Source organism: Leptinotarsa decemlineata, unplaced genomic scaffold, assembly GCF_025532065.1.
Source record: "Leptinotarsa decemlineata unplaced genomic scaffold, Ldec_3_MD MMD2_P_RNA_scaffold_6, whole genome shotgun sequence".
Lineage (NCBI taxonomy): Eukaryota > Metazoa > Arthropoda > Insecta > Coleoptera > Chrysomelidae > Leptinotarsa > Leptinotarsa decemlineata.
The window spans coordinates 1,096,122-1,123,176 of record NW_027412533.1 but is presented as its reverse complement, the minus strand read 5'-3'; the positions used below and the strand labels follow the sequence as shown (position 1 = coordinate 1,123,176).

General features: G+C 31.2%; 1 protein-coding gene across 5 annotated transcripts; it reads left to right on the top strand.

Annotated features, from left to right (window-relative positions):
• Positions 1-27,055, top strand: mei-P26 (E3 ubiquitin-protein ligase meiotic P26). Of its 5 annotated transcripts, XM_074169744.1 has the most exons (10): positions 41-132; positions 495-625; positions 681-930; positions 990-1,134; positions 4,555-5,851; positions 11,228-11,574; positions 13,429-13,786; positions 13,866-14,098; positions 15,985-16,127; positions 26,158-27,055. In XM_074169744.1, exons 3-9 carry the CDS (start codon positions 773-775, stop codon positions 16,087-16,089), a joined length of 2,643 nt encoding a protein of 880 aa, XP_074025845.1. In that variant the 5' UTR covers positions 41-132; positions 495-625; positions 681-772; the 3' UTR covers positions 16,090-16,127; positions 26,158-27,055. The 5 variants fall into 5 exon arrangements, with proteins under 5 accessions (XP_074025846.1, XP_023011486.2, XP_023011507.2 ...); XM_074169745.1 differs by lacking the exon at positions 495-625 and having other exon boundaries at positions 1-132; positions 15,985-16,097; XM_023155718.2 differs by lacking the exon at positions 495-625 and having other exon boundaries at positions 1-132.

Below are 27,055 nucleotides of genomic sequence, written 5' to 3'. Positions count from 1 at the left end.
TATTTTCATTCTGTCTATTATCGTAGTAGGCATTTTATCAACAACTAACATGTTTTTGTCTTGTTTTCCATGATTTTATTATACTTTATTTGATGGTTTTTCGAATTTTTCCTATTTTCACATTTTTTCCCGGTAAGTTTACATAGTATTTTATATTGCCTAATAGTGCAGTTAATTGAAATGTCAATGGTAATTACGACAATAACCATTGTTGCACAGTTTCTCCAAAATTGTATTTAAAGTTTGATTTATTGATATGAGTGATAACGCACTTCAGTATTTGTTGTTCTGGAATACTTTCTTTATTGTTTCTGATAATAAAGTTGAATATTGAACATTCTGATTTTCCCGGGTCCTGCGGATGTTTGACGTTCCCCCTCTGCCAATATTCAATAACCCATTGCCCTTGCGCTTAGACGCAATACGCGCCATTTGCTAAAGTTTATTTCATCATGGCAAAGGTAAGTTTTAGTGATTAATGTATTCATTTTCAGTTTTTTCGGGGTAGAAATAGTGGGAAAAATGTACCGTTTTCATACTTCAAACAGAAGTGAAATTGTTTAATGATCAGACTCACTTTTGACTTGATATTTCTACTGTTCAGTCATTCAATGGTGGTAAAATGGTATGCTTTTCTCTTGTAAATAACTGGTGCTTTGAATATACTAATTTTGTTTCAGATTAGCTTTTCACGGGATTGAAATTTCGTGATTGAGAGGCCTACTATCAAAAGAAATTCGTGTCTTGGTGTCACACAATACTCGGTGTAACTATGGGTACAAATATTGAAGAAAGCAATTCAGAATCGAAGGATTTCATCGCGATAACTGAAGAGTTTGACGACATGAACGAGAATATGTTCGACAGTGTTGATAAGAAACCTCTGGGGGATGCCTTATTGGCAGACCCAGATAATTGTGGCATGTGTGGGTGAGTGCATTATTGACATTTTTGTCTTTTTGACACATAACCCAATATGTATTTTTCAGGGGTCCCTTGGTGATTCCTAGGATGCTGCATTGTTTACATGTGTTTTGCCAGGAGTGTTTGGATAAAAAGCTTGTTAACAGTGCTGGAGATGCTGGAGCTGTGGATGCTTCTCTAGTTTGTCCAACTTGCAGCCATGTTACAATGGTTAGATTATTTTTTAAGGCTTACCTACTTAATTTTACACACTAATTTCATAAAATCATACTAGAGAGGTCACCCAACCAGTTTAAATTATAATTGAAAATTTGTATAAGTAATTCATGAAATGGGAAGATTTAAATCACCCCCCTTTTCAATGGCTGATTTCCCTTAACAACTGAATGAGAGGTAGTCATTTGACTAGCATGGTGAATTTCAACAATGAATTGAATGAGTTAGAGGTTAGAGGCAAGCAGAGCTTGACTGTTTAATCTGTAGAGTGTAATTTTTGAAAATGATGGTATGAAATTTGAAATATTTAATGCAATGATGTGAATGTGGTTTGTCTTTTATGGACTGTGTTTTTTTATTTAATATCCCGAGTTAGCTTTAAGAATCCCCCTTTTTATGAAATAATCTACAGGTATTAGAAAACAGCTATACAAAAAATGTAGATTTTCAGGAATTATTTCAATTTACCTAAACATAGGATCATATTAAAAAATCAGTTAATAATTTCAATATCCACACTCTCCTATCACAGCAATAGTTTCTGTATCCATCTGTAACAAACAGCCCTATATCGCTAGCATCTATGCTGTCTTCTTTTGATGGAGATTATATATTATATTAAGCAGAAAAACTGAAATTGCAATGAAAACCAAAAAACAAAACAAAAATTACTTATTAACACGAAATGAAAATTTAAAAAAATTATTAACAAGAAATGAAAATCACAAATTAAAAGATTCCAAACCAAGTTAATTCACGACGTTTCGATTGTTATCCACAATCGTCTTCGGGTGATAACAGATTCTTCCAGGGACTTCAAATCAATTTATATCATACTAGACAATGGAAGTCCGAACTAATGAAATGCACCATAAAACATTGTCAACCACCTTAAAACAAGTAAATAATTATTGAATAATTTTATCTGAATACTATGACATGTGAAAAACTGAAAATTCATGGTGACATTAGAAATTGATCTTGAATAATATTAATAATATAAGTAATTGAAAATTTAAGGTCTTTTTTAAGTTAATGTGATTCAATATTTTCCACTGTTTTTTATTTCAGCTTCGATATTTTCCATTATTTGTGTACAAAAACAGTAAGAAAAACATGGTTGACCTATGCGAATAGAAAAAATGTGTATTAAGAAGGACTATTGATACCTGTGATGCAAACAAACTTTTGTCGTACCAACTCATTACTGCATGTTCAGTTCAATTTGGTTTTATAGTTTTTTTTTAATAATCGATACTGAGGAATTGCTGTATTTATTTGTGGTTGCAAGCAATCTGTTACTGTATCTATCCAAAATTGACAGTTTTATATCAACTTATTTTGTTTCAGTCAAGTCGAAGTTTTCAGGAATAAATATTGATGTTATTTTCGTTTTATCTGGTCCTTTTCATTTTGAATCTTTTTCTGTGTTTCATAAAAACATCTTGTTCTAGAGATAATCTCAACATTCTCTGAAAGATTGATGGATGGCCAGATAGACAACAGAATATAATGAATATTTTTTCCATGTGTAAATTTTGTCCAAAGTAGCTATTGGTTTTGATTAAAAAAAACGGACATTTGAAACTAGGCAGTCAGATCTCACTGAACAGTCATTATATATTCAAGCGTTAAAGTTGATTAAAGATTATTTTTATTAGTACAGAGGAAAACTACTAAATATAAAATCTGCACTAAATAAATATTGGGCGAAAAAAAAGTTGATATAGGCAGATATTTAATAATTGACAAACATAGAATGATCAAAGAAACAGAAATAAAAGAGATGTTATCAGTAAAACAATAAACCCAACTGTAAGGTATCAAGTAGTGATTTTTTGAAAGATCATGAGTTAGCACCAGTTCAGCACACATTACATGTATTATTTTATAAGTTGCATGAGACTTGTTAAGGTACTGATACCTGTAGTTACAGGATGATATCTCAAAAACTATTTGACGTTTTTCAAATTGGAGTAAAGATTCAAAAAGACGAAATTTCCCATAAAAAAACCTTCCTCCCGGAACTGTAGGATTAATATTTATAATTTTTTCAGTGGGTTGAAAAAACAATTATTTTTACTTATTAAATATCAAAATTAGGAATTGAAAAAATGCAGACACCTACCGGATAAATGAACAATTTTTTTCTACTAAACAGGAACATTGCAAGTGCAATGATTGTTGAATAACAAATCTGAGATTTTTTTCTTTTTTTGGAGCTGTTTTTGAAAGATCTCGGAATAGATTTCCGTTGGAAAAAAATATATAATTTTTTAATTTATCAACAATTTACGAATTGAAAATATTTTTTTTAATATCAGAAGCTACATGAAAATTATTTTTTTCTCAAGAAATAATAACATGGTTGTTTTTGTACATTGTGTAGAAAGATAAAAAATATATATAGAAAATGTTTAATTGTTTATAACAAATTGTTTATTTATTAAATAAACAATGAAAATTGAAATAAAAAATTTTTTTGTTATGGAAAATTAAGATAAATTATGATAGAAAAAAGTTCCTTAATAATAATTACAAGTGGTAGAAAACATTGTTAATTAACAAATTCAAAAATAGCTCAGAAAAACCTCAGATTTGTTGAATTTTTTGACTGCGGATTATTATTCAATCATTCATCCAGTAGGTGCCTGAATTTTTTCAATTCTTAATTTAGATATTGAATAAGGCACTTGTTGACCAAAGTATGCAAACAGAGCATAATTACATGTTTGGATACCAACTGTTTTGAAATTAGTTGATTGTAGTGGCCAAGATCAGCAGGTATCACTATTTTGAACGAATAAATAATTAGTAAAATGCTGTAAGTTGAATAAGGCTACTTATGCTGTCAATGAAGCAAATCGAAACACTGAGGCATATCATTTTTTTTTTTCATAAGTACCTAGATATGGGATCCTGAGCTGGGATACAGTATCGAAAATTCATCTCTGAAAAGTACTTGGTATCCAAAAATCTGCCTGGAGTAACAACTTCGCAACAATTCAGATCTACTACAGGAAGATGTGTGACATTGATAATGTAGTTCATCAATAGAAAAAAATCAAAAGCAATCTGAAATATAGTTCAACTGTAAACTTGATAAATTTTTTGCAACAATGCAAATTCATAGAGATTAGTGAATTCATAAATTGTTATTATTGTTGACTTCTCAGAAAGATGTCATTTATCAAGGATACAATTTCATATAAACAACTTATATATTTATGGGGACCTATAATGAATAAAGAAATCAGTTATTGATTTATTAGTAAAAATCTATTATCATTTTTGCCAGTAAACATAAAATCATAGTACGAAAATAGTTTCATTATTTTTTCATTTTCCACTGAGTTTTCTGGAACAAAGTGACAAATTCTGTAAAATGTTGCACCTAAAATTTATTATTTTCAGGTTGGTACAAAAAAACTAGCTGTTCTTCCTCTCGACGTGACAAAAACTAATATATCTGATGTTTCCAATTCGTCCAACTTACATTGCACATCTTGCACAGCAAAGGAAGTGGCAAAGTCCAGGTGCAGCACTTGCCACAATCTTCTTTGCAATAACTGCGATACTGCTCATCACTATATGCGCTGTTTTGAATCTCATAAAGTTGTTGCTCTTGATGATATGCGAAAGGATGGTACCAAAATTACAGTTCACAAACCTTTGGAATGTGACATGCATCCTGGAGAGAACATAATCTACAATTGCACAGTTTGCAGTATTACTGTGTGCGCAGAATGCTCCAAAACCGATCATAAGGGTCACCAGTGTGAAGGCATATTAGATTCCGAGACCAGAGTTCGGCAAGAAATGGAGTCTTTGTTGGTAAAGAACCAAGAAAAAATCGAATTGCTTAGGAAAGCTTCTGCTAGTGTCAACAACAATATGGAAGAGCTATCCCAACAGCGAACAAATGCAAGAGACCTCATCAAAGAGTCTTACCAAAGCTATAAAGCCGTTCTTGAAAAATGCAGGGACGCCGCTTTGGAAGACCTGAATAAGCTGTATCACGACCGAGAATTGAAAATCATGAAAGAGACCCATGAACTAGAGAAAACCATTGACAACATGGTGGACGCCTGCAAATACACTAGCCAGTTGTTGGAGAATGCTACAGTTCCAGAAATGATGTACTTGAGGAAAATTGTAATTTCAAGAATGCTGGCGTTGAATGCGAAATCACCGAAGATGGAAGGTTATTACAGTATTGAATTCAAATCGGATTTTTCTGAGTTTGAGCAAGTTACCAAAGATCAGTTTGGAAGATTTGTAACAGAAAGTGACATCAGCTCGACAGCTTCTAGCCCCGTTTCAATAAGACCAGAATTACCACCCCTCAATATCAACGGAGTCACAACCACACCTACGATTATAACAAACGGCTGCAGTATACCATCTGTAACAAACAGCCCTATATCGCTAGCATCTATGCAGTCTTCTTTTGATGGAGATTTAAGCAACAATTTACAAAATTTCTCTATTACTCAAAGTCCTCCATTACCTAATGTCAATTCAACTGCTCTACAAGGATTTTCCAGTATTGCCGAATATAATTTGGCACAACTTGCTACTCTTGCAGAAACGACCAACAGTGCCGCTACTTCTCCTTCTCCAGGGCCTTTCAATTTGGTTGATTTACTGAATAATGATACTGCCTACAAGAACCTTGCTTCCCTTGCCAAACTGGGACTCACTGCATCTGGTAAGTTTTTATTGGTATGACATGATGAGTGCAATTTTTTCTGTTTTGTTCTGATTTAGAGTTGAGTTAGTAGTAATAATAAATAATGAATAATAAATTATTTCCCAACAGGATTCACCGATACACATGAGATAAAGATTAAATTAGTAGTCTAGGTATGAAACAAAAAAATTAGTATTGAGTAGCAGTAGATTTGTACAATAATAATAATAAATAATAAATAAATAAATAAATATAAGCTTATTCATGGATAAATACAATAATGCCTACTTCAGAATACATACCTTATTATCAATAAACTGAGATATGAATCTTATGTATCTTTCCCATTAATTTTGTCACCCCCTTCAAAAATTGTTTTCATTATTTCAACTTTCAATAATTTTGGATATATTCCTGTGTGTAGGATAGTATTTGTTAAATGGGTCATTGGTCTGCTATTATATCACTTGATGTTATCAAAACTTCAAAGTAAAGCCATCCTCTCCTGGGTTTTTTTAGTTCTAAGTTCATTAATAGTGTCAATTATTTCATCTTCATCGGTTTATTCAATATGAAAAGAGTGCAAATTCGTTTTGGGTGCTTTTTGACTAAAATTCTTACCTTTTACTATACTTTCTGCTAGCCTATTCCCCACAGTACTAAAATTTATAAAAACATTTGATATATCCTTTTTTTATCGCTAGTCATTGTATTATCCATTTTAATTAATTTATTTTCATTAGAGTTTTTGCTATCATTACATACTTTTTTCAAACAAATCCAGAGATCTTTTGATGACAGACAATTTTTGTTTATTTTGGACTTATACTGTTTTACTTTAGATGTTTGATAAGAGATGTTGAAGTTTTTTTTTTATATATTTTGTACTTAATTTCTAGTTTGTCATTTATAATCTAATATATAAAAATGGATGTTTGTTGGTCGGTTGGTTGGTTGGTAAGTGATAAACTTCTACATCGCTCAACCGATCGTGATGAAACTGACATGTATAAGTAATTTTTCATAGAGAAGGTTATCAATTTTTCTGTAACTCACCACTAGATGGTGCTGAAGAACAATTTTTTGAAAGCACTGTTCTATAACGCTGCGCACGCCTAAGGTCGTTGATTCTGATTCTGTCAAAACATTGGAACAACAGCAATACAGCAACATGGTACTGATTAGTACTACAACTACCAAATTCTACGCGGGCGAAGTCGCGGGCAACAATTCTGTGTTTTATTTTAGCTTTTAACAATTTATTTATAATATTGATATTCAACAAGAGTTTTTGTGAAGTTTTTCATGAAATTGTTTTAGAATAATTTTTGTTATTTCATTCTTTGGATCTAAAATGATCGGTTTTTTGACAGTTTCATCTAAACACAAATTATTATTTATTCTCATGTGCATTTTCAAAAGATCATCTTCATTCAAAAATGGCAATAGGTGAAAAATTCTACTGACCTTGTAAATTGATTCTTTTTTCTTCAACTGTGTTATTTCTGTATGAAAGCTATAATATGATATTTAGTAGATAATAAAAGTAATAAGTTGAATATATACATCATTTACTCTTCTAATATCATAGTGGAAAAACGTGTATAATTACACTTTAAATTCATTTTCATTCCACGATTTGCAGTTTTTGGGATTCTGATTTTTTATTGTAAATCGAAATAATATAATAAACTAACTAACACAATAATCAAATTGGGTTAAAATGTTAGTATTATATACTGTGATTTTGGTTTCCCGTCATTTGGAGATGACTTTTGCCATCTTCCTGTAAATGTGAGGTGGGAATCAAACGTCAATGAAGTAATTAAATTCAGCATAGTAAATCAATGAATTGGTAACAGTAATAATGACAAAAATAATATAGGACATGATGAAAATTATATTCTTTATTCTTTGAATCATGGTAAAATGATAATGGAAAACATCAAGTTTGCAACTAGTTTTCAGCTGAAAGTATTTGTTTTGTGGTTTTTTTTCCAGTTTGTATCTGAGAGTAATTTCTATGCACCATCAACACATCTTTGTGAAGAATTTTTGAATTTAATTGCTTTCTTCCTTTTTTTTCAAAAATTTCCCATGTTTTTTGTATGAAGATGGAGAAGTGGAAAGCCAAAAAGTTTATTTTTCGAATATGTTGTTATACAATGTATAAGTGTTTAAGATATAAAACATAAATTATACAAAAAAAGGTATGTGTATGAATCAAAAAATACAAATTCAACATTTGAGACCACTGAAAATCACCTAATTTCATTTGTTTCGCTCTAATATTTGCTAATTCAAAAATTTTACAAGAGCATAATAAGCTTGTAAAAAGAGATAGAAATAACTGTGAAGAAAAATTGAAATTTGATATTCTACTGCTGCTTATTTTAATGTTAGATTCACAATTGATATATTGCTGAATCAGGTAACACTTTTATGCTTCTCATAATATTATTTTTATACGTATTTTCTCTCCATTTTCTTCATATCACCATTCAATAATCCTTAATCCTGTTGTTTACAATTGTCCTTTTATTGATATATAGTCCAAGATCCCAGAGCGATCAATAACTTATTTTCACACGGATGAAACTGTAAAGTCTCAGTAGCGTCTCGTGTGTTTTGAATACCTGCGTGTTTATGAAACTTGCTGAGTGACACCTGGGCAGGTACCAGGTGAGAAAGGTAACTAAAAATAAGAGCTACTTAACTTAAATTTGTATAACTAATTTTTATACATTTTTTGTAGAATATTATTTCGAAATACTGTAATAAGTGTCAGACACTTGTCATGGACCAGAACTTTTGTCAGACGCTTTAAAGCTCCACTAAAATTAAATGAACTTTACTCACTTTTACATGTCTGATTTTTAAATATGTTATTAATGTGACTATAATAAAGTTATAATTAATCAGTCAGACAAATTAGAATGACCAAACATCCCTCAAACACAAAAATTAGTTAACCAGAAGTATGAGCGCGAGAGTGCTGTGCGCATGAGCCTCAGAGTAAAAAATTCAAATACATTGAGAATACTTCGATCCGATTAGATATTTTTGCATCTCTGTTTTAATATGATGAACTCTAGCATTAAAATAAATATCAAAGTAAATTAATGTATTGAATATATTTGGGATAATTAATTAATTTGGAGCAATTTGGTTTCATAAGAAATTGTATTTACTTTATTGTCAAAAAGATACCAGCTAGGATAATTAAAAAATAATAATTTTTGTAAAAAAATGTTCAACTTGGATTAATTGAAACAAACATTTTTCATCTTTTAATCATCATATTCATTGTCGCAATTATTAGAATTTTCATTGTTCAACCAATCATGATGCTGCTCATCCGAGTCATCATCTTCATCATTCTCAGTTATGTTGTTGCTGTCTGGTTCTTCTGAAAAAATAGTTCAAAGAATTGAAAAACATAAAATCACAAACATAATAAATTCTAAACCTGAAATCAAAGTATAATACCTGAAGTTTGAAGGAATTCACTAACGTTTGCTGGTAATTGGTCACCATGAAACCAATGAAAGTGATATTGGTTTTCTTCTAATCTCCACCCATTGTGTTCAGGAGAAAAAATGGTTGTTTGTTTTGCATTTGCATTATTCCATATGCTAGAAATGTAATTAGCACGGCGGAATTGTTGGAATAACTCACTTTGGCATGGTGGTAAACTGCTAGCATCAATTTTTTTTTTTATTTTTGCGATCGAATTCTTCGTTAATATTAGATACGCTGTAATTATTCAAAAATAACTGAAGCAATGTTGCACGTATCAGGAACACTATAAATTTCGCAGATAAATTTTTGGATTATTTTGAAAATATCTTTTTGGATGCGCTCATCGGTAAACAACTCTGATTCTCCAAACTGCATGAAAGCTCGCTGATATTCATGTTTCTTCAGTAATATATTGAATGGTCTTTGTTTACCTTTTTTAAAAAAGGCGGGATTAATGTCACATCCAGTTAGAGCGTGAAACCCTGGCAAACTTCTACATAAAGATGGGATGGTCCCAAGTACTCGTAAACCTTTGTCAAATTGATGTATCTCTGTTTATTCCGGTCCGGTGCCTGCGTTTAACCATACATTCGAATCATCATTTTTAAAATTATGCATATGTCCTAACATAATTATTGCAATGTCAGTATCAGAACATCTTATAACTAAATTTCCTTGGAATTTGTTATGGATTATTCGCTGTTTAATACAATTTTGATTTTTTTAAATGTCTCTTTAGTAAATAACTTTAACGCATTACAGGATTGTCTACAAAATATACATTTTGAATTGTTTCCTTCCATGATTTTCACTATTGCAAATAACTTAATATTTCTCACAAATTACACGATATAAACAACAAAAACATGTGCTCTGACAGACTCGAACTAGACTAGATATTATAGGTTACGTGCAAGGGGCACATACACAGTAGAGTGAAACAGATTGTGAGTTAAAGAAGGAGAACCGAGTTATTATGGACGTCTCACTCACTCTGAAATGCAAGCACAGCACTCTCGCGCTCATACTTCTGGTTAACTGATTTTTGTGTTTGAGGGATGTTTGGTCATTCTAATTTGTCTGACTGATTAATTATAACTTTATTATAGTCACATTAATAACATATTTAAAAATCAGACATGTAAAAGTAAGTAAAGTTCATTTAATTTTAGTGGAGCTTTAAAGCGTCTGACAAAAGTTCTGGTCCATGACAAGTGTCTGACACTTATTACAGTATTTCAAAATAATATTCTACAAAATATGTATAAAAATCAGTTATACAAATTTAAGTTGAGTAGCTCTTATTTTTAGTTACCTTTCTCACCTGGTACCTGCCCAGGTGTCACTCAGCAAGTTTCATAAACACGCAGGTATTCAAAAACACGAGACGCTACTGAGACTCTACAGTTTCATCTGTGTGAAAATAAATTATGTCTGATCGCTCTGGGATCTTACTCTAATAGTTTTACTTCATGATTCTTCTGTGTTGTTGAACGACCTTTTGAAATTTTATTAATTTGTTCATTTTCTGAGTTTGTGTCATCTTTCTCACATATTTGTTTTTTTCTTGAACCAAAATCAGCTAATAAAAATATATACAGATGTTTGTTAATGTTAACCACTATATGTCACATTATTGGGACCTGAATCAAAAGTTCATGTACCTACATGATAATTGAAACAGTATCCTAAATGTTAGAAATCACTGACACGACAAGTCTTGTAGATATGAACGATTTCTAGTAGAAAAACTAACGACAATGGTACTAATAAAATGTATTATGTGGCCATAGGTAATTTCTTATGTAACTTGAATACACGATATACCTTTTCCAGTTTTTTCCAGTTTTTAATACAAATGTTATCATTCAGATGCCATACCCAATGGAAATAACATACTGGTCCGTTCTACATCGGCTGCATCACTAAATTTAACGAATAATCTCATTAATGGCTTCAGCGGTGTATCCACATCTACGTCTCCTTTACTATCCACACCTGATGATATTATCCCTGATCCTTTGACCAATATTCTCCCTTCCACAGGAACCAACTCGAATCCTTCGGTGCCCCGCACAAATAAAGTAAGTCCAATGCAGATTCGCTGCAAGTTTGGTCAGCTGGGACCCAGCAAAGGACAGTTCAATTCTCCGCACGGCTTCTGCTTGGGACTGGAAGAAGACATCATTGTGGCCGATACAAATAATCATCGAATTCAGGTACAGCTGCGAATTTGTTTTTCTATCTATGTTATTTGAATCATTCTCAGAAGATGAATCATGACGACAGTTACGAATAGATTGACTTGTTACTTGATGAAAATTAATAACACTACCCATGATAATAATTGAAAAATTTTCCCATTTTTTTTTCTAGACGTGTTTTGCTGGCTTCCTCGGTAGTTAAGGTGTTAGCGAATAGCGTCTAGTAATAAAAAATGTTTGTGAAAATTATTTTATTATTATCATGGATAATTACAAGTTTTCCAATGAAAATTTAAAATATTTTTAACTGATATTTATGTGGTGTGGCTAGTCCAGCCTGTATTTAATGTAATTTTATTATCAGTAACTTTACTCGAAATTTTACTTTGATTTTTTTAGTTGATTGTTGTGTTAAATTTTATTATTGTTTCAAAAAACCTTCCAAAAGGGTCTGAAAAATATCAGAAAGTTTCTCAGTCCATTTGTAAAATTTAAACTGCATTAACGGGTCATTCAATAACCCACCCTCCACATTGTCAGCGAAACTAATCAAAATTCTCGCTCAAGTAACCCACCCTCCACATTGTCAGCGAAAATAATCAAAATTCTCGCTCAAGTAACCCACCCTCCACATTGTCAGCGAAAATAATTAAAATTCTCGCCCTCTGTATGCTTATATAAACTTTGATATATATGTGTTGGAATCAAGTATCGGCCAATTCATTCATATATTTTATTTATTTTACATCAGTTGTTAAATAAACAGTTTTAATTGAAAAGCAGTTTTCAAATTCTTTGAAAGACATTTTTTATGGAGGACTCACTTTCTAATACAAAAGTACAGCCAATTTTTAATACCATATTCTTCAGTCATTCTCAACAGGTTATGGGCCCAGAGTTCTCTGTTTGAGATTATAATGAAATAAATGCATGAACTGAAGAAATTTTTTGTGGGTTACAAAAACACAGTTTGAGAACGTGAAATAAACTGGTAGAAACTGGTAGAAAAGAAATCATCTGAAGGAACAATTCATTCAGGCCAGTCTTCCCTTCCTACATAGTAGGTAGAATAAACTATTATTTTTATTTACCTGTATCTACTTATCCATGTGTTACCATGGAGTTTGTTGTTTTACATCAGTTGGTGAATGAACAGTTTTCATAATTTCTAATACAAAAGTACAGGCAATTTTTAATACCAGATTCTGCAAACAGTCATTCTCAACAATATGTTCAAAGTAGGATCTATTAAATTTTGCAAACAAATCATGAATAATGAATATTTAATGCTGACGTAACTACCATCTAGACCCCTCCCTGGCCCCCATGTCATCAAAAATAAGAAAAGCAAAGATCCCTCTATTCTCAAAAACTACACCTCAACGATTTGATCCCCACAAACTTTATTTGAAAAATATATCACAACATGTTTCGCTAAGACATTAGCTTTCTCAAGTTCAAGTCAAATCCTTCGAAAAAGCTAATGTCTTAGCGAAACATGTGATATATTTTTCAAATAAAGTTTGTGGAGATCAAATCGTTGAGGTGTAGTTTTTGAAATTACTATGGATCTTCATCAAGTAACGGCCGAATAAATCAGAAAATCCCTTTATTCCCCATTGGTAACTTATGTATGTTTTTTTACTACTTTTTGTAAATTGTACCACTGTTGCAAAATATGATTCGTTTTCGATTCTGTTTAAAATAACTTTGTAAAATATATATTTTTTGATAAAGTAACTTAGAATGATTTGCTCTCTTAATATTGACATATTCTTCTAAGGCCAATAATTATTAAATAGCAGTCTGAATAAAAATAAGTAAGTTCCAACATTGAACCTCTAGAAAAATAACAATTTTATTGTCTAGATATTTGAGAAAACTGGAACATTCAAATTCCAATTTGGAATACCTGGAAAAGAAGAAGGGCAGTTGTGGTATCCTCGTAAAGTAGCGATCATGAGATCAACTGGAAAATATGTAGTCTGCGACCGTGGAAACGAACGTTCTCGCATGCAGATCTTCACAAAAAATGGCCATTTCTTGAAGAAGATCGCTATTCGCTACATTGACATTGTGGCTGGCCTTGCAGTGACAAGCCATAGTGAAATTGTTGCTGTAGACAGCGTCAGTCCGACCGTTTTCATCATTGGAGAAAGTGGTGATCTCGTTCGTTGGTTCGATTGTAGTGATTATATGAGAGAACCCTCTGACATTGCCATTCATGGTAAGATGTACTTAGATGTACCTGAATATTTTTGACTTATGTGTATTTCAAAATTATTGTTGCATGTAATTTTTTCAAGGTAAGGAATTTTATGTCTGCGACTTCAAGGGACACAACGTTGTTGTATTTAGCGAGGATGGTCACTACTTGCGCAGAATCGGATGCGAAAATTTGACTAATTTTCCTAACGGTATCGATATATCTGATGCTGGAGATGTCTTGATTGGTGATTCACATGGAAACAGGTTTCATGTTGCCGTTTTCAATAGAGATGGGTCACTTATTTCTGAATTCGAATGCCCCTATGTGAAGGTTAGTTTCATTCTGTATTTATTATTATTTAATGATTATCATATTCCGAACTCCTTCAGAAGTGCACACTTTTTGAGATAAAATTTGAACAATGCTCATGTCAGTGAGGTCAAACTAATGAAGAAATACATTATTATAATTGTAGAGATTGAAATTGCATGTTCTAGTTTTTTAAAAGAGGAATTTCCTTCAGGATATATTGAAGAGTTGTAAATTGTAAGGGGCAGTGAAGTGGAGATGGTGTTGAGATCATGATTCTAACATCTTTTGTTTCAGATATCAAAGTTTGCTCTAACTCAACCTTCGTTTCATTGCTCCTTTACGATTTTAAATTTTCAGACCTACCTTTTTTACACATTCACTTGGAATTTCCTCCAAAACTATAACAATATATATGCACGTTGAGAAGTTCTATGTTCGAAAGTAGACTTTTTACTTGAATATCTAACATATCTGACTTTGTATCAAATAATAAATGAGGCCAGAGTGATCTTACTGCCAGAAGGAATTGGACGTTTGTTCCCTAACTGTGGTGGTAATCATCAGCGATGACATAATAGTCACAATGATTGATGTTTGAATTTATTTATTTATTCAGTATAAACGGGAAACCCCTGTTTTACAATGATTGAATAAAAATTCGAAGTTGGCCCCTCTTCTATCGTTTCTATTCGGTAGAATCTGGCAAATGTCTGCTATACACTTCCCCAAGTAGTGACCCAGGGAAGCATCACTACGTATTATATCCGTTCATATAGCATCAGGACCTCGCTGAAATTGATCGAGTGATCACCTACAGGCTGGTTTTAAAGTGTTACTTATCGTCAGTGCAAAAAAAGATCTAAGACACAGTGCTAAGAAAACAGTGCTGCCTGGTACTCAAACGACTATTCAGAGGTTTAATGAACAATCTCTTGATGAAGTCGTCTAATTGCCATTTTTTTGAATTTTAAATATGACAAATGAAAAAGATCAAGTTCTGAAAAGTATGTATTGAAATTTTTTTAAAGCCTACAGCTTATTGCCATCGAGCCATAGTTAGTCTTGTGGAATCGCAACCCAAATGAAAAAATGCGATTGTTTCTCAAGGATCTTGAGTTAACAGAAGGCAAAGGTCATCTAAAATAGCTGAACAATTGTAGTGGAAGTTTATTATTTTATGAAGGAATAGAACCATTGCAAGTTTACGTCTGTCCTCAAGTGAAAATAAATCTAATACAGACAGCCTCATTTGCGAGGTAAATCCAAAGTAGGGTAGGCCAAGTTTCCAAATTATATATTTAGAAAAGCGATTTTGCACTTTTTCAAGCCTCTCTTTATGACAAGAATAAAGAGGACACCAAATTACACTATTATATTCCACTTAACTTTATTTCACTTTCAATACAACAAATACTTCAACTAAAGCTTCAACTAATATTTGAATGTATAACGCCTTAGTGGATCACTTCACGTACCGAACTGTAACTTCCACTTGACTGTCTCGAAATGCTCCTGGCTAGGTTTATATATCGTAATCGAATCCAGTAGAAATTTCGCCGAAGTTCCAACGAAATCTAGCATTATTCTCACTGCTTCTAGAGCGGCAGGGAACATTCATGCGCTCTTAGTTACGTCAAGATTGGTTTATGGTAACCAGTGGCGGCCGGCGTTATTTTCTTTAGGGCATGATTCACAATAATATGTTGAGATATCTCAAACAAAAGTGTACAAAGCCTGATATGGCATAATAAGATGTTGCCTAATCTACTGAAGGTGAATTTCAAGGACGTGAACAATTTAAAAAGATTTACTGAAATTGGCATTCTTTACCATATGATATTGGTTATAATTAGTTTCTTTGAACCGTAGTTCTTTTTTTGCTATATAAAAATATTTTGTTTCAGGTATCGAGGTGCTGTGGATTGAAGATTACTTCTGAAGGCTATGTAGTAACGCTTGCCAAAAATAATCATCACGTGCTGGTCCTGAATACCTTATACATCCTTTGAAGCTCCGAGCAAGTTGATTTGATCTCGCATTGTACACAGTACTGAACTGATTTTATTTTACATAAGTAGTCTAAATCTTTTTTAATTTCTTTTGAAGAGGTTACTTTGAATATTTTATCGATCATTTCGCAAAGACTTACGAAGTGGTCCATCGTTCACCTATTAATAAGTAGTGGTACACATACTTATCGATATATCTTTATTATTTCATTCATTTGATTTTTTAGGAGAAGCACTTTTGGTTTTTTTGCATCTTATCGAATTCGATTGTTTGAAACGACAGGCGTTGCAAGGTTCCTAATTTTTTTATTTTTATTTTTCGTTTTAAGCTATCGATTGAGTACTATTTTATCAACTGAATGTTTGGAACGCTGTATGTGCCAAGTAGATTTTTCATTTTTATTTTTTTTATATATACTAAACGCTATTGTTGATTTTTAGTTTTGTTTTTGAGTGTCTGACTTGGAGCGTATGGTCGTGCGAGTGGCTTGTTTTTTATTCATCATGTCGCCTTGAAAAATGTCGAACTTGGAAACTAAGACAACTTTATTAGGCCTTTTTTGGTACATTATGATGAGTCTTGGTTCATAATCTTGATTTCATGAAAATGCTAGTCTACAATATGCGGGTTCGTATTTTCCATCAGATTTTAAAAGTTAAAATAGGGCAAAGAGCGTCTTTTTGACATTGAGGTTATAGACCAAGCGCCGGCAACAGTTTCAGTGGACATTTGCCCCTCAAATCAACTTTTTTTGATAATTAACGAATTCACACTAAAGGACCTGTTTTTCGAACACAATTCCAACCTTAACAACAAAAAGTCCTTTTCCGAAAATTATCCTTTTGAGTGTTTCGCAATAGTGGTACAAAGATAACTTTTTTCTCTGAAGTTATGTTTCTGACCACTGTTTGCTTTCGGCTGATTAATTACTAGAGGAGTCTCTAGTATACTTCGATGATGCAGTTTTCATATTACTTAGGGCAGTTCTTATGATTTTAATTGTTATACTTCCTGTCATGTCTCCTTTGCTTGAATACTCTCGGACAAGCTCCGCGAGTTTATTCGTCGGCTCAAAAACAGATTTTATGATGATTCTTCCAAGTAGAAGTCCATATTTGTCTATAACCCTTGGTGAAAAAGCTTGTCTCGCATATTATTTTTTGTTATCTGCCATTATACCATGTTTAAGAGTTAATCCCTCACAGTATACCCTCTTTGGTATATCCATTTGCTTTGAAAGATGTTCCCAGATGTTTTAATCTTTTCGAGGGATCAAAAATCTGGCTTCTCCGATAGTGTTTTTATTGTTTCTATCTATCAGCCTGAGTGTCGATTGGATTCGAAAAGAATCTGGAGAATTTGCGATCAGTAAAAAGCTTTTCAAGAAAATGGGTACACAAAACAGGATTCACAGTGAGGGTTTCATCTCAAGAGACTTATGAACTGACAACAAAAATAATATATATTCATTGCAATGGTTACGGACAGAATAGGATGTCTACTTCAGAAGTTGAAAAATAAAAACTGTTTCATACCAATAAGAAAAGTCAAGAATTGTTTGAACATACAAGAATGGAAAGAATTTCTCGTCTAGTGTTTACAATGTTGGTTACTATGACAAAATCCTATACAAAGTACTTTCCATAATTTCACTAAAATCGTAACTTGCAGTTGGTGTATCATTTGTACATTTCGTCGAAATCTCTCGATTCCGTCAACTGAAAGGTTTATGATTTCTACAGGAATCGTTTCCTTTCAGGAGGAAATACTGTATTTCATAATTGCATTTCATGAGTTGATTATTGGTTTTTCCAGTGCTTTCGTATTATGTTGTTACTAAAACAATATTTTATATTTTTTATGAATCTCCACGTAAACAAAGTTCATAAGAGAAAGAGTGAATAATGACCTCGAATATTTTAATTTAGATTTATCATTCTCCCGAATTCTTTCCATATACTGGTATATTCAGTTGTTTTTTCGAGGAAAACATTTCAGCTATCGAAGTAAGCTATCAAAACTTTATTTTGGGCTCTTTCGTTGCGATTTCCAGATTTTTTCCTGCAGTGACGCAAAAGTGTTACTTGACGCAAAAGTGTTACATATCATTTATAGATCCTAATTTACATACATAGAAACCAAAGAGTATTGGTATAAATCCATATAAATAAATAAAAACCATGCGACTAGAGTGAGACGACCAGCTGCACAAATTTAAAAGGGCGTCATTTTTTACATATGATCATCATTTGTCAAGTGTATTGCAAATGAAATGCAACACAACAAACCTTTTTTAAAAAATTCATCAGAAGGTTTACCAGAATGATTACCTTTTCAAATTATTACACAATAAATTGGTGTAAAAAGCAATCACCTTTTCCACCACAATAAATTCCAGAGTATTAGTTCTATGTTTTCAGCACATGAACATTTACAACGAACAATCAAGAGTTAGAAATGGTACATAGCCCCACGGGACATTGACAAATGACAAAGAATTATCCAAAATGTCAATACAAATTCGCCGTTCGTATGTAAAAATGGCAGCTTATATTTCCTACTCAGATCGATCCTCGGGCATCTTTTAGAAACATGTATAAAACAAAAAAAGAAATGCTATGATATAAAAAATATTTGAGTTGCATCAGTATCTTGTTTCTTTTGTTTTTTTTTTGTTGATATATTCATTTAAAATCTTCAGTCATTCATTGTATTATTATTTAAGGCTCCAAAATTTTATAAAAATCCTAGATGATCACTTGGATCTGAATTTTTGTTGTTATATTGAACAAAACATTTTGCTCATTGTGATTGAATTGAAAAACAGGATCCGCCTTTTCTTTTGAATGAAGTCGAATTATCATTGTTATTGCTTTTAGTATTGTCTAACATAGTGATTTGTGCTGTCAGGAGGCCTGGAAAATAGTTTTGACGGGTTCACTGAGTTGTCAGTTGTCATTCGATATTGTGTTTAATATTCGACAATTATATTTTTCAAGGCTGGCATGACTTTACTCAGGTTGGATAGCGTTTCCTCGTGGTGTATCTTTTGCACCTCGAACAGTGCCATGTAGGTTAGGACCTAAGGTTACAGCCTAAACAGCTAGCTTTTTGTGATTCTGTAACAATCTGACGGATGCCACTGAAATTCCCATGTAGCGAGTGTATGTGTGTGTTCCAAAAAAAACAAAAAAGAAAAAATCACCGATGCGAGCTGAAAAATCGGTCGAGCTCGCCCGGTAAAACCATGCCTGTGATAATAGTATCTTCAGGATAAGTTGTGACCTTAGTCTCTTGTTGTTATTTTGTGCGCTGCGCGATGACCGCTTGTTTTTCGGCGGTAGCGTGTGTGTGCCACAAATGGTTTTTAAAATTATATGTATATAATTATATAAAGAGAAAAATACCCAAAAAAAAGTTGCTCGAATTTAGGGCAGATTGTTTATGTATTTGAAAATAATCGTATCTTATACACTATTTATTGGTTCGGCATAGAGAAACTGTCCACTTTTGGTTTTAGGTTGGATGCATGTACCGTTTTAGGTACGGATGATACCGTTATGTTCTTGCCATCGAAACTTATTATTTCCAACGCTTTTAATTGTCCATCAAGCACTTGATAATTGCTCAAGTTATTTTGACTTGATAGCATTTACACTTCTATAGTATATTTTTTCTTACTATATAAAGTTAGACAGTGTGTGATGCTTTTCACAAGTCCTTCAACATATTGAATTGCTAGAAAATCAATATTTACCAACTTTCGAGAGATGGACATTATTAATGATTTTGAGGGGGTCAATTGAGATTCAACAGTCTTACAGTATTTATTTCAAACCCAAACAGTCTATGAAAAGGAAAAATAGTTGATTTTTTTTTTCATATAAGAAAAATTCATAAGCTTTAGTTTAGTCTATCTTCATAAGAATTTTACCTTTTGGTCAATGATGTATAAGAACACACTTTTTTATTTCAATTGAACTATTTTGCAGTTGCTTTTAAAATTATATAGAAAAAAAATAGGTTTTCAGACTTAATTATTAAAAATTATTGATGCTTATAATTTTATATGTACTTATACAACAGACACATGAAATGAGAGAAAAATCCTCATGACTTATTTTGGAGACTTTATAATAGGTAATACCTTCAAATAAAACATATTATTTGCATTTCGTGTAACAAATTAATGACCTAGTTGAATATTTCTAATTTTTTTATTAATGAACAGAACTTGCCTGTAATGTGCTTTATTTTTTAAATTTACATGTTGATCAAACAAGTAGTTCCTTTCTGAATTCAAACCACATTTTCAACTTGACACATATATTTTGATTCATCCACCTAACAGAAAAAATATCTACTCTTACTATTTCTTTATGTGAAAACATTTGTTACAAATATGAGATAAAAAATGAACTTTTGTTTTTTAGTCGCAATTGAGTGCAATATCGGAAAAAGCCATTGTATAGAGATCATTATTTATGACTTCACATTTTATCATGTACTAGTTTTGGTATTTATTAAGTGGCAGTAACAAATGTCTCACCAAAAATTGTTAATCATCTGCCAAAAAGGGCAATTTAAAAGTATAAACTTGAAAAAATAGTTTATTTGCATTTTCAACTATTAGTTTTTTAGTATTATTCAAAAATATTTTGTTGAAAGGTTTGTGATAACACTGAATCTTGAATATAATACAATTTTTCATTCACCTTGAACTCTAAAATACATCACCATATTGTCATTTATATACAATAGCATATGTGGAAAGTTTTTTTCATGTGCATAAATATTTACTAGCAGTCAGTTGGCCTTACCAACTATTGAGTTATGGGAATGGAATTAAGAATGGCATTACTTTATAATTTTTGCATTTTGACAGAACGGCAATGAACTAACGGGGCTTTATTCTTAACCAATGTGAATATTTTTTCATTTTACATTATATTTCTGACATTGCGCTTTTTTGCTTTTATCTTATGGGCGCACTTGTTGAATTTATTTTATTACAGAGATATATTTTTATTTTTATTGTACATATATATATTTTTTTGCTCTTCGACTTTTCGAAGTTTTTTTTTTTATTCGCCTGGTGGACAGTTTCTCTTTGAGAATTTTGTTCTTCAAAATTATATGTGATGTCAATAATCTCACACTTTAAGAAATATTTGGCATAGTCTTATATTTACTCCTTTTTTATTTATTTACCAAATATTAATTTACTTTTGATATAAATTAGTTTTCAGTTTACATTTATTGGATAGTCTAGTTCTAGTGATACTTCGTATATTGCATTTGCTCACATTATTGAGGTTACTTTTTATGTATTTCTTCAGCGATCATCAAAAAACAACAAAATCGACTATATTATAAATCGTGGAAGAAGTACGTGACATTTCGAATGGAAACGTGGTTGATTTCAATTAAAAATTAATATATATTATCAATGTGATAGAATTTTTTGATGATTTTTACAATCACAAGTCTTAGTGTATTTACCAAGTGTTTTTTAGATACTCGTATACCAGTAATTTTTGCCATAATATTTACATGACTAAAAGCTGACTTTTTCTCAGTTTTACGTTGAGTATCATAATATACATATTATATATTATTAACATGTACTATCTCACCAATATTCATTAGCAATAAGTATTTTCAGTCAGTATTGGAGTGAGAAATTCGATCATTCCATTTCTGCAGCGTATTTTTCGACGCTGCTGAGAGTTATATATGTTTTCCGGTATTATTTTGTTTAGTAGATTTTAGGTAATTTAGTTAATTCTAGAGCTGAGTAGTTTTTCAGACAATGAGAGTTCAAAAATACCAAATCATTTATTTGTCCAAAGATAATTACGCATATTTCAGACAATGCATTTGATGTTCCTTGTTTCCTTTTGAAGACTATTTTTTATAGCTATTTAAATCACCGTGCCAAATCTGTCGCATGTTTGGTTTACTAAAAATATTAATTTCCAATTTATTAGTCGATAATTTTAATGAAAATCCAGTATGCTCGACTTATGGCAAACCCCTTACAACTTCTGGCGAAATAACTTTTCACATGCACTTGAAGTGTGAAAAAAACTAATGTTAATCAATGGTTCTTCAATCCAGTTATCAGAGGATCAAATTTAGTTATAGATTGGGTACATAACAAAAGTCTAATGCCAACTCAATTGACAAAATGTATGGTTTTGAAATGTATTTTTTACAGTTTGGTATGCCGGAAAAGTAATTTCGTCAAGATTTATTCTCTCCCTCCTCGCTCAATCTTTTTATTCGACCTTATGAAATTTATGTACAAAACTAGGAGCCAGTTCATTTGAAAATTCAAAAAATACTTTAATTGAGAAATAAATTATTCAAAATTGGGTGAGTTGGATTTGATTCTTTTCGAATGCTCTGTTTAATAATATAACCAGATAATACAACTAAATTTGCTCAATCAGTTAAGATTAGGAATATTATGTATACTTCATTTCATACTAATTTCATGTCACCAAGTGCAAAAAGTAAAGTTGCATAACAAATGTACAGAAAGGATATAAAGATGATTTATTATTATTATATTTTCTCTACATTCATACAAAAAGCAATACCCTTAAATATTAGTAGATAAAAAATTGATGAAATCTGTAATCAGTTTTAACTATCGTTGACATAATAATATTAATGACTGTGTATACAAAACAAAATTTGAAACATTGGTAAAAGAAAATCAGTTTTTATTGACTTTCTTTAGGTGTTTTCACCGTTTACAATCTGAAAAATATTAAAATTGTAATGGAGAACTTTATACATATGTAGAAAGGATAAACTTTTTAGTTCACCCTGCTCCGTAAACTAAAAGTATTTTTCACAAAAAAAAAGAGTTCAATTTATCAGAAACATGTTCTCTTCATCAAAAAAATGCTAAGAAATTTTTCAGATACTTATCCTAACGTTTTGGAGGCTACAATCTGCCTCCATCTTCAGCATTGGAACAAATAGAAGTATATTAGCAGTTTTACAATTCTGAAAACGGAGGCAGATTTTAGCTTCCAAAACGTTAAGTATCTGTATAATTTTTTGGCCCTTTTTTTGATAGTCAAAATTATTAAATACGACAAGTTATTTAAAACATTTTTCTATATGAAAAATACTTTGAATTTATGCAGTTAACTTATCGGGGTGAATTAAAAGGTTTGCCCTTTCTATAAGTGTATAAAGTTATCTGTTACAAATTGTGTTTTGTATGAATGTAGAAACAGTGAAATGCTGAAAAAATTAAATAAAGACATTCTCAACTTTGGATTGGGTCACAGAGCAATTTGAGGTAATGATATGACAATCAATTGTAGGAAATCTAAACGAATAGTACAAACAACTAAATTTATATCATTGGTTAATTATTTTTTTTTAAATCAACACAAAATACTTTCATTATTTTTAAGAAAAACTATTAGAACTGTTCTAAAAAATCATGTAAGAAACCATATAGGTGAAAAATAAATTAATATATTTTGTATCAATAATAATGAGTGTTATGTCAAGGAGAGGTGAAACTTCGTTTTGGGACGCTTTACCACACATACTTAATCTTGAATAATATTTGCTTATTGTTATTGCATAAAACGATGTTCTTTTTAAAGACTGTCAAATGAAATAAGAAGTTAGTGTTTGAGGGAGAGAATATTATTTTACGATGCACAAGTTTTTTTTGAACCAAATAAGCTGCAAATCGTAAACTGAAATATTCCTAATGCTTGGGCATTTTTGAATTCTTGCTGATGGAATTCCGCAAACTTGCACCAGACATTTAAATGTGTCCAGTGTATCTGTTGACAGTTTTGACAAATGTTACTTAATAAATATACAAAAGAGAAAAAATAAAAAATATATATATATATATATATTGATGTACTGTAGAAAGCCGTCAGGGCTTAACAATCACTATTTCAGACCACTAAAGGTTGTGAGATCATTTTTCTGAGTAAGATTGTGGTATCTTTAGTGTTTTGTTAATGCCGTAAAAAGGTCTAAGTAGGGATAGGAGACCTTCGGGAATATTGTTTATAATTTCATTCTTATACAGGATTTTCGTCATGTATGGTTGAAAAATTCCACACTTGTGCAAAGGCTTTATCTATTGATCAATATATTTTTTATCAAGTGTTACAATGTTATTCCGAACAATTGTGTAATACTCTTATGCCAGTCTCCCTTTTTCTTTTATTTACCTTCATTGTTTCATTTTCATGCCACTGTAACCAAATGTTTGAAGGTAAATAGTAAGACACAGTGATGAAAAATGTATTGTTTTTATTTCGAGTCTCGTAGGGTTCTATTGGAAGGGGAAAAACAAGTTTTATTTCTTCTGTGGTTGAATTTTTCATCTATATTTGAAAATCACCTGTATAGTGCTTTAAGATGGTACAAGAATAATTCTAAAGTACAAAATGAAATATTTTTTGTACCATTGGGGAAAGTTTTGGATTTCTATGTTGTTGGTGTTAGATCATTATTTGCAAGGGTTTTACTGAGAACTGTCAGCTTTTCTCTTTATTCATTTTTTGAATTTAAATAATGATCTGTATACCAAATTCGGAAGTCTTCAATTTTTGTCAGTGCTGATTTCTAATATTAAGACAATTTGCAAATCCTATGCTATCCCACCATATCTATATCTTGAAATGCATGAAGTCTATAAAGTTTATTGTCAGTGTCAATTGTTTGTGTCTTTATCTATTTAAAAATGTTTCATTTTAACGTAGACATTTTCATTCAAGTTCTTTTTTTTTTAAATCATTAATATTCTGTATAATATTTAGTAGATTTTGCAATTTGGTCATCACAAGTGGTACTCCAAAGCTGTGGATTTTGAGAAAAGTCTCGAACTTTTATTAGCTTGTAAATTCCAGTGTTCCAAATGTGATGCGTTTTCATTTCATTCTAATATACCTAATATAAAGCCTATGATTTTTAATATTTTTTATGCAAAATATATTTAACTATTTAAGCAATAAGATATTGAAAGGTAGAAAGTGTACTTGCCATATATATTATATATATAAATATATTTTTTATTCCAATTTTATTTTTTTGAAACATTTTAATGCTGTGTGGGTTGATACATTATAAAACAAAATGAAAATCCTGTAATGTCCCAGTCGTGGCTTCGATTAGACACTTTTTATATAGTCATTTAAAGTACAAATGTTTTTTCAATGTATGGATGGATAACATATCATATTTTGATCCCTCTCTTTATCGGCCGAGTTTTTGAACACGGATATTATTTATTTGTGAAACCAGCATTATTTTTTAGTTGTGCAATTGTAAGATTAAGTGATTAACAAGGAATTTGGAAGATTGTTTTTGTTTCAATACTAAATTTTTAGGAACATTTTAAATAACATGGACCGTCAAAATTTTCAAAAAGTTCGGAACCAGGGACCATACGATACTTTGCAAAAGCTTCTGGTGATGTGAAAATGTATTCTGGTCTCTAGTTCTGAAAAATGTTGGACTCAAGTCATTGATATGTCCAAGGATTGAATAGCATTCACTTTTATTACAACTTATTCACATTCCACGTCATGTCAGATTCAATCCTATTTTGTTTTCAAATATTTAATGGTGATAATATTTCATAACGTTAATGTTGAAGTCATACTTTTCAACCGAGATATCTTTTATAGTCCATATTGAATTTCAAACTTTCGATATATGTTCAAATTTGTCATGTATCTGTTCAATCCTTTAAATGTTTGTTAATCACAATAGTCTTATAATAAACGAATAAATTCACTGTGTCTTAGTCCTGTCATATTAAACGAATTAAGAAGAAAAATGTATACATTTTTGAATATTAATAATTGTTATCTCTTTCCAAAGATTTTTAGTGATAAGGTTATAACAATAATAATATTCGCTAAGTTCTATAATCAGCTAGGCACATAGAATATCTGATATTATTAAATGGTGTGTTTTTAAATATAATGTGTTCGTTTTGTCAAAAAAGACGGGAATGCCTTAAGCGCCCATATGCTTGATAATAATATTTTGAATTTTTATTGTAGATGTTGAGATCCTCCTCGTGCCCCTTTAATCGTTAAGAATCTGGAGTGTTGTCCGGCTCTTTCAATAAATGCAGTCGAGTTGACCTGTTTTTGATAGAAAATATTTTTCGGTGTATGCTGGTCCTTGCAGATCGTATCTGAAATCCTTGGTTTATGCACAAAAGAGTATGCCAGATTTGCGGGGCAGAATATGGAGAGTTCTAGTACGTTCTGTGCGGATCCCAAATCTTCTATAACAATCACTTGTAATAATAATATTACTCATCTGGTTTAACCAGTCTCTGTGTACCTATTAGTAGCACTCTTGTTCCTCTGCTTAACCTTTCGATATAGATGTATCAATTCCGGAAATTACCGAGTTATTTTGCCTAAAAATATTCTAGTACCAATATATGAATATACATAGTTTATCGCATATTATATATGTATTATATTTATATTTCGGACAAGTTTTTTCTACATGCTGTTCTTTGATAAAGACTTTTACTTTGTTTATTAACGGAAGCATGATTATCTGTTGTAGCACAGAACATGATTTTGCACAGTACTGCAGATGAAATGTTTACACTAGCATTTTTCAATATTTACTTTTATGTAATTTGACGTGTTCGTTTTTTATTATTCGAAAATGTTTGTCCTTTTGATTTTGTGAACAGTTGCATTTCTTTTTCGAAATATAAAATCAATTTCTAATTTCTTTTCCTTTTGTCACTACAAATTTAATGAAACATTTCAGAAATTACTTTCATGAAAATATCGCTTCGTGTTACACATATGGTTATTCAGGGTGGCAAGAGCTTGTGTGTTTTTGGAACTGTTTTTTATTTAAATTGTACTGAAGGTTGTTTTTAATTTGTAAGTTATATTATTGGTTTTTGAATAAATATAATTGTGAAAA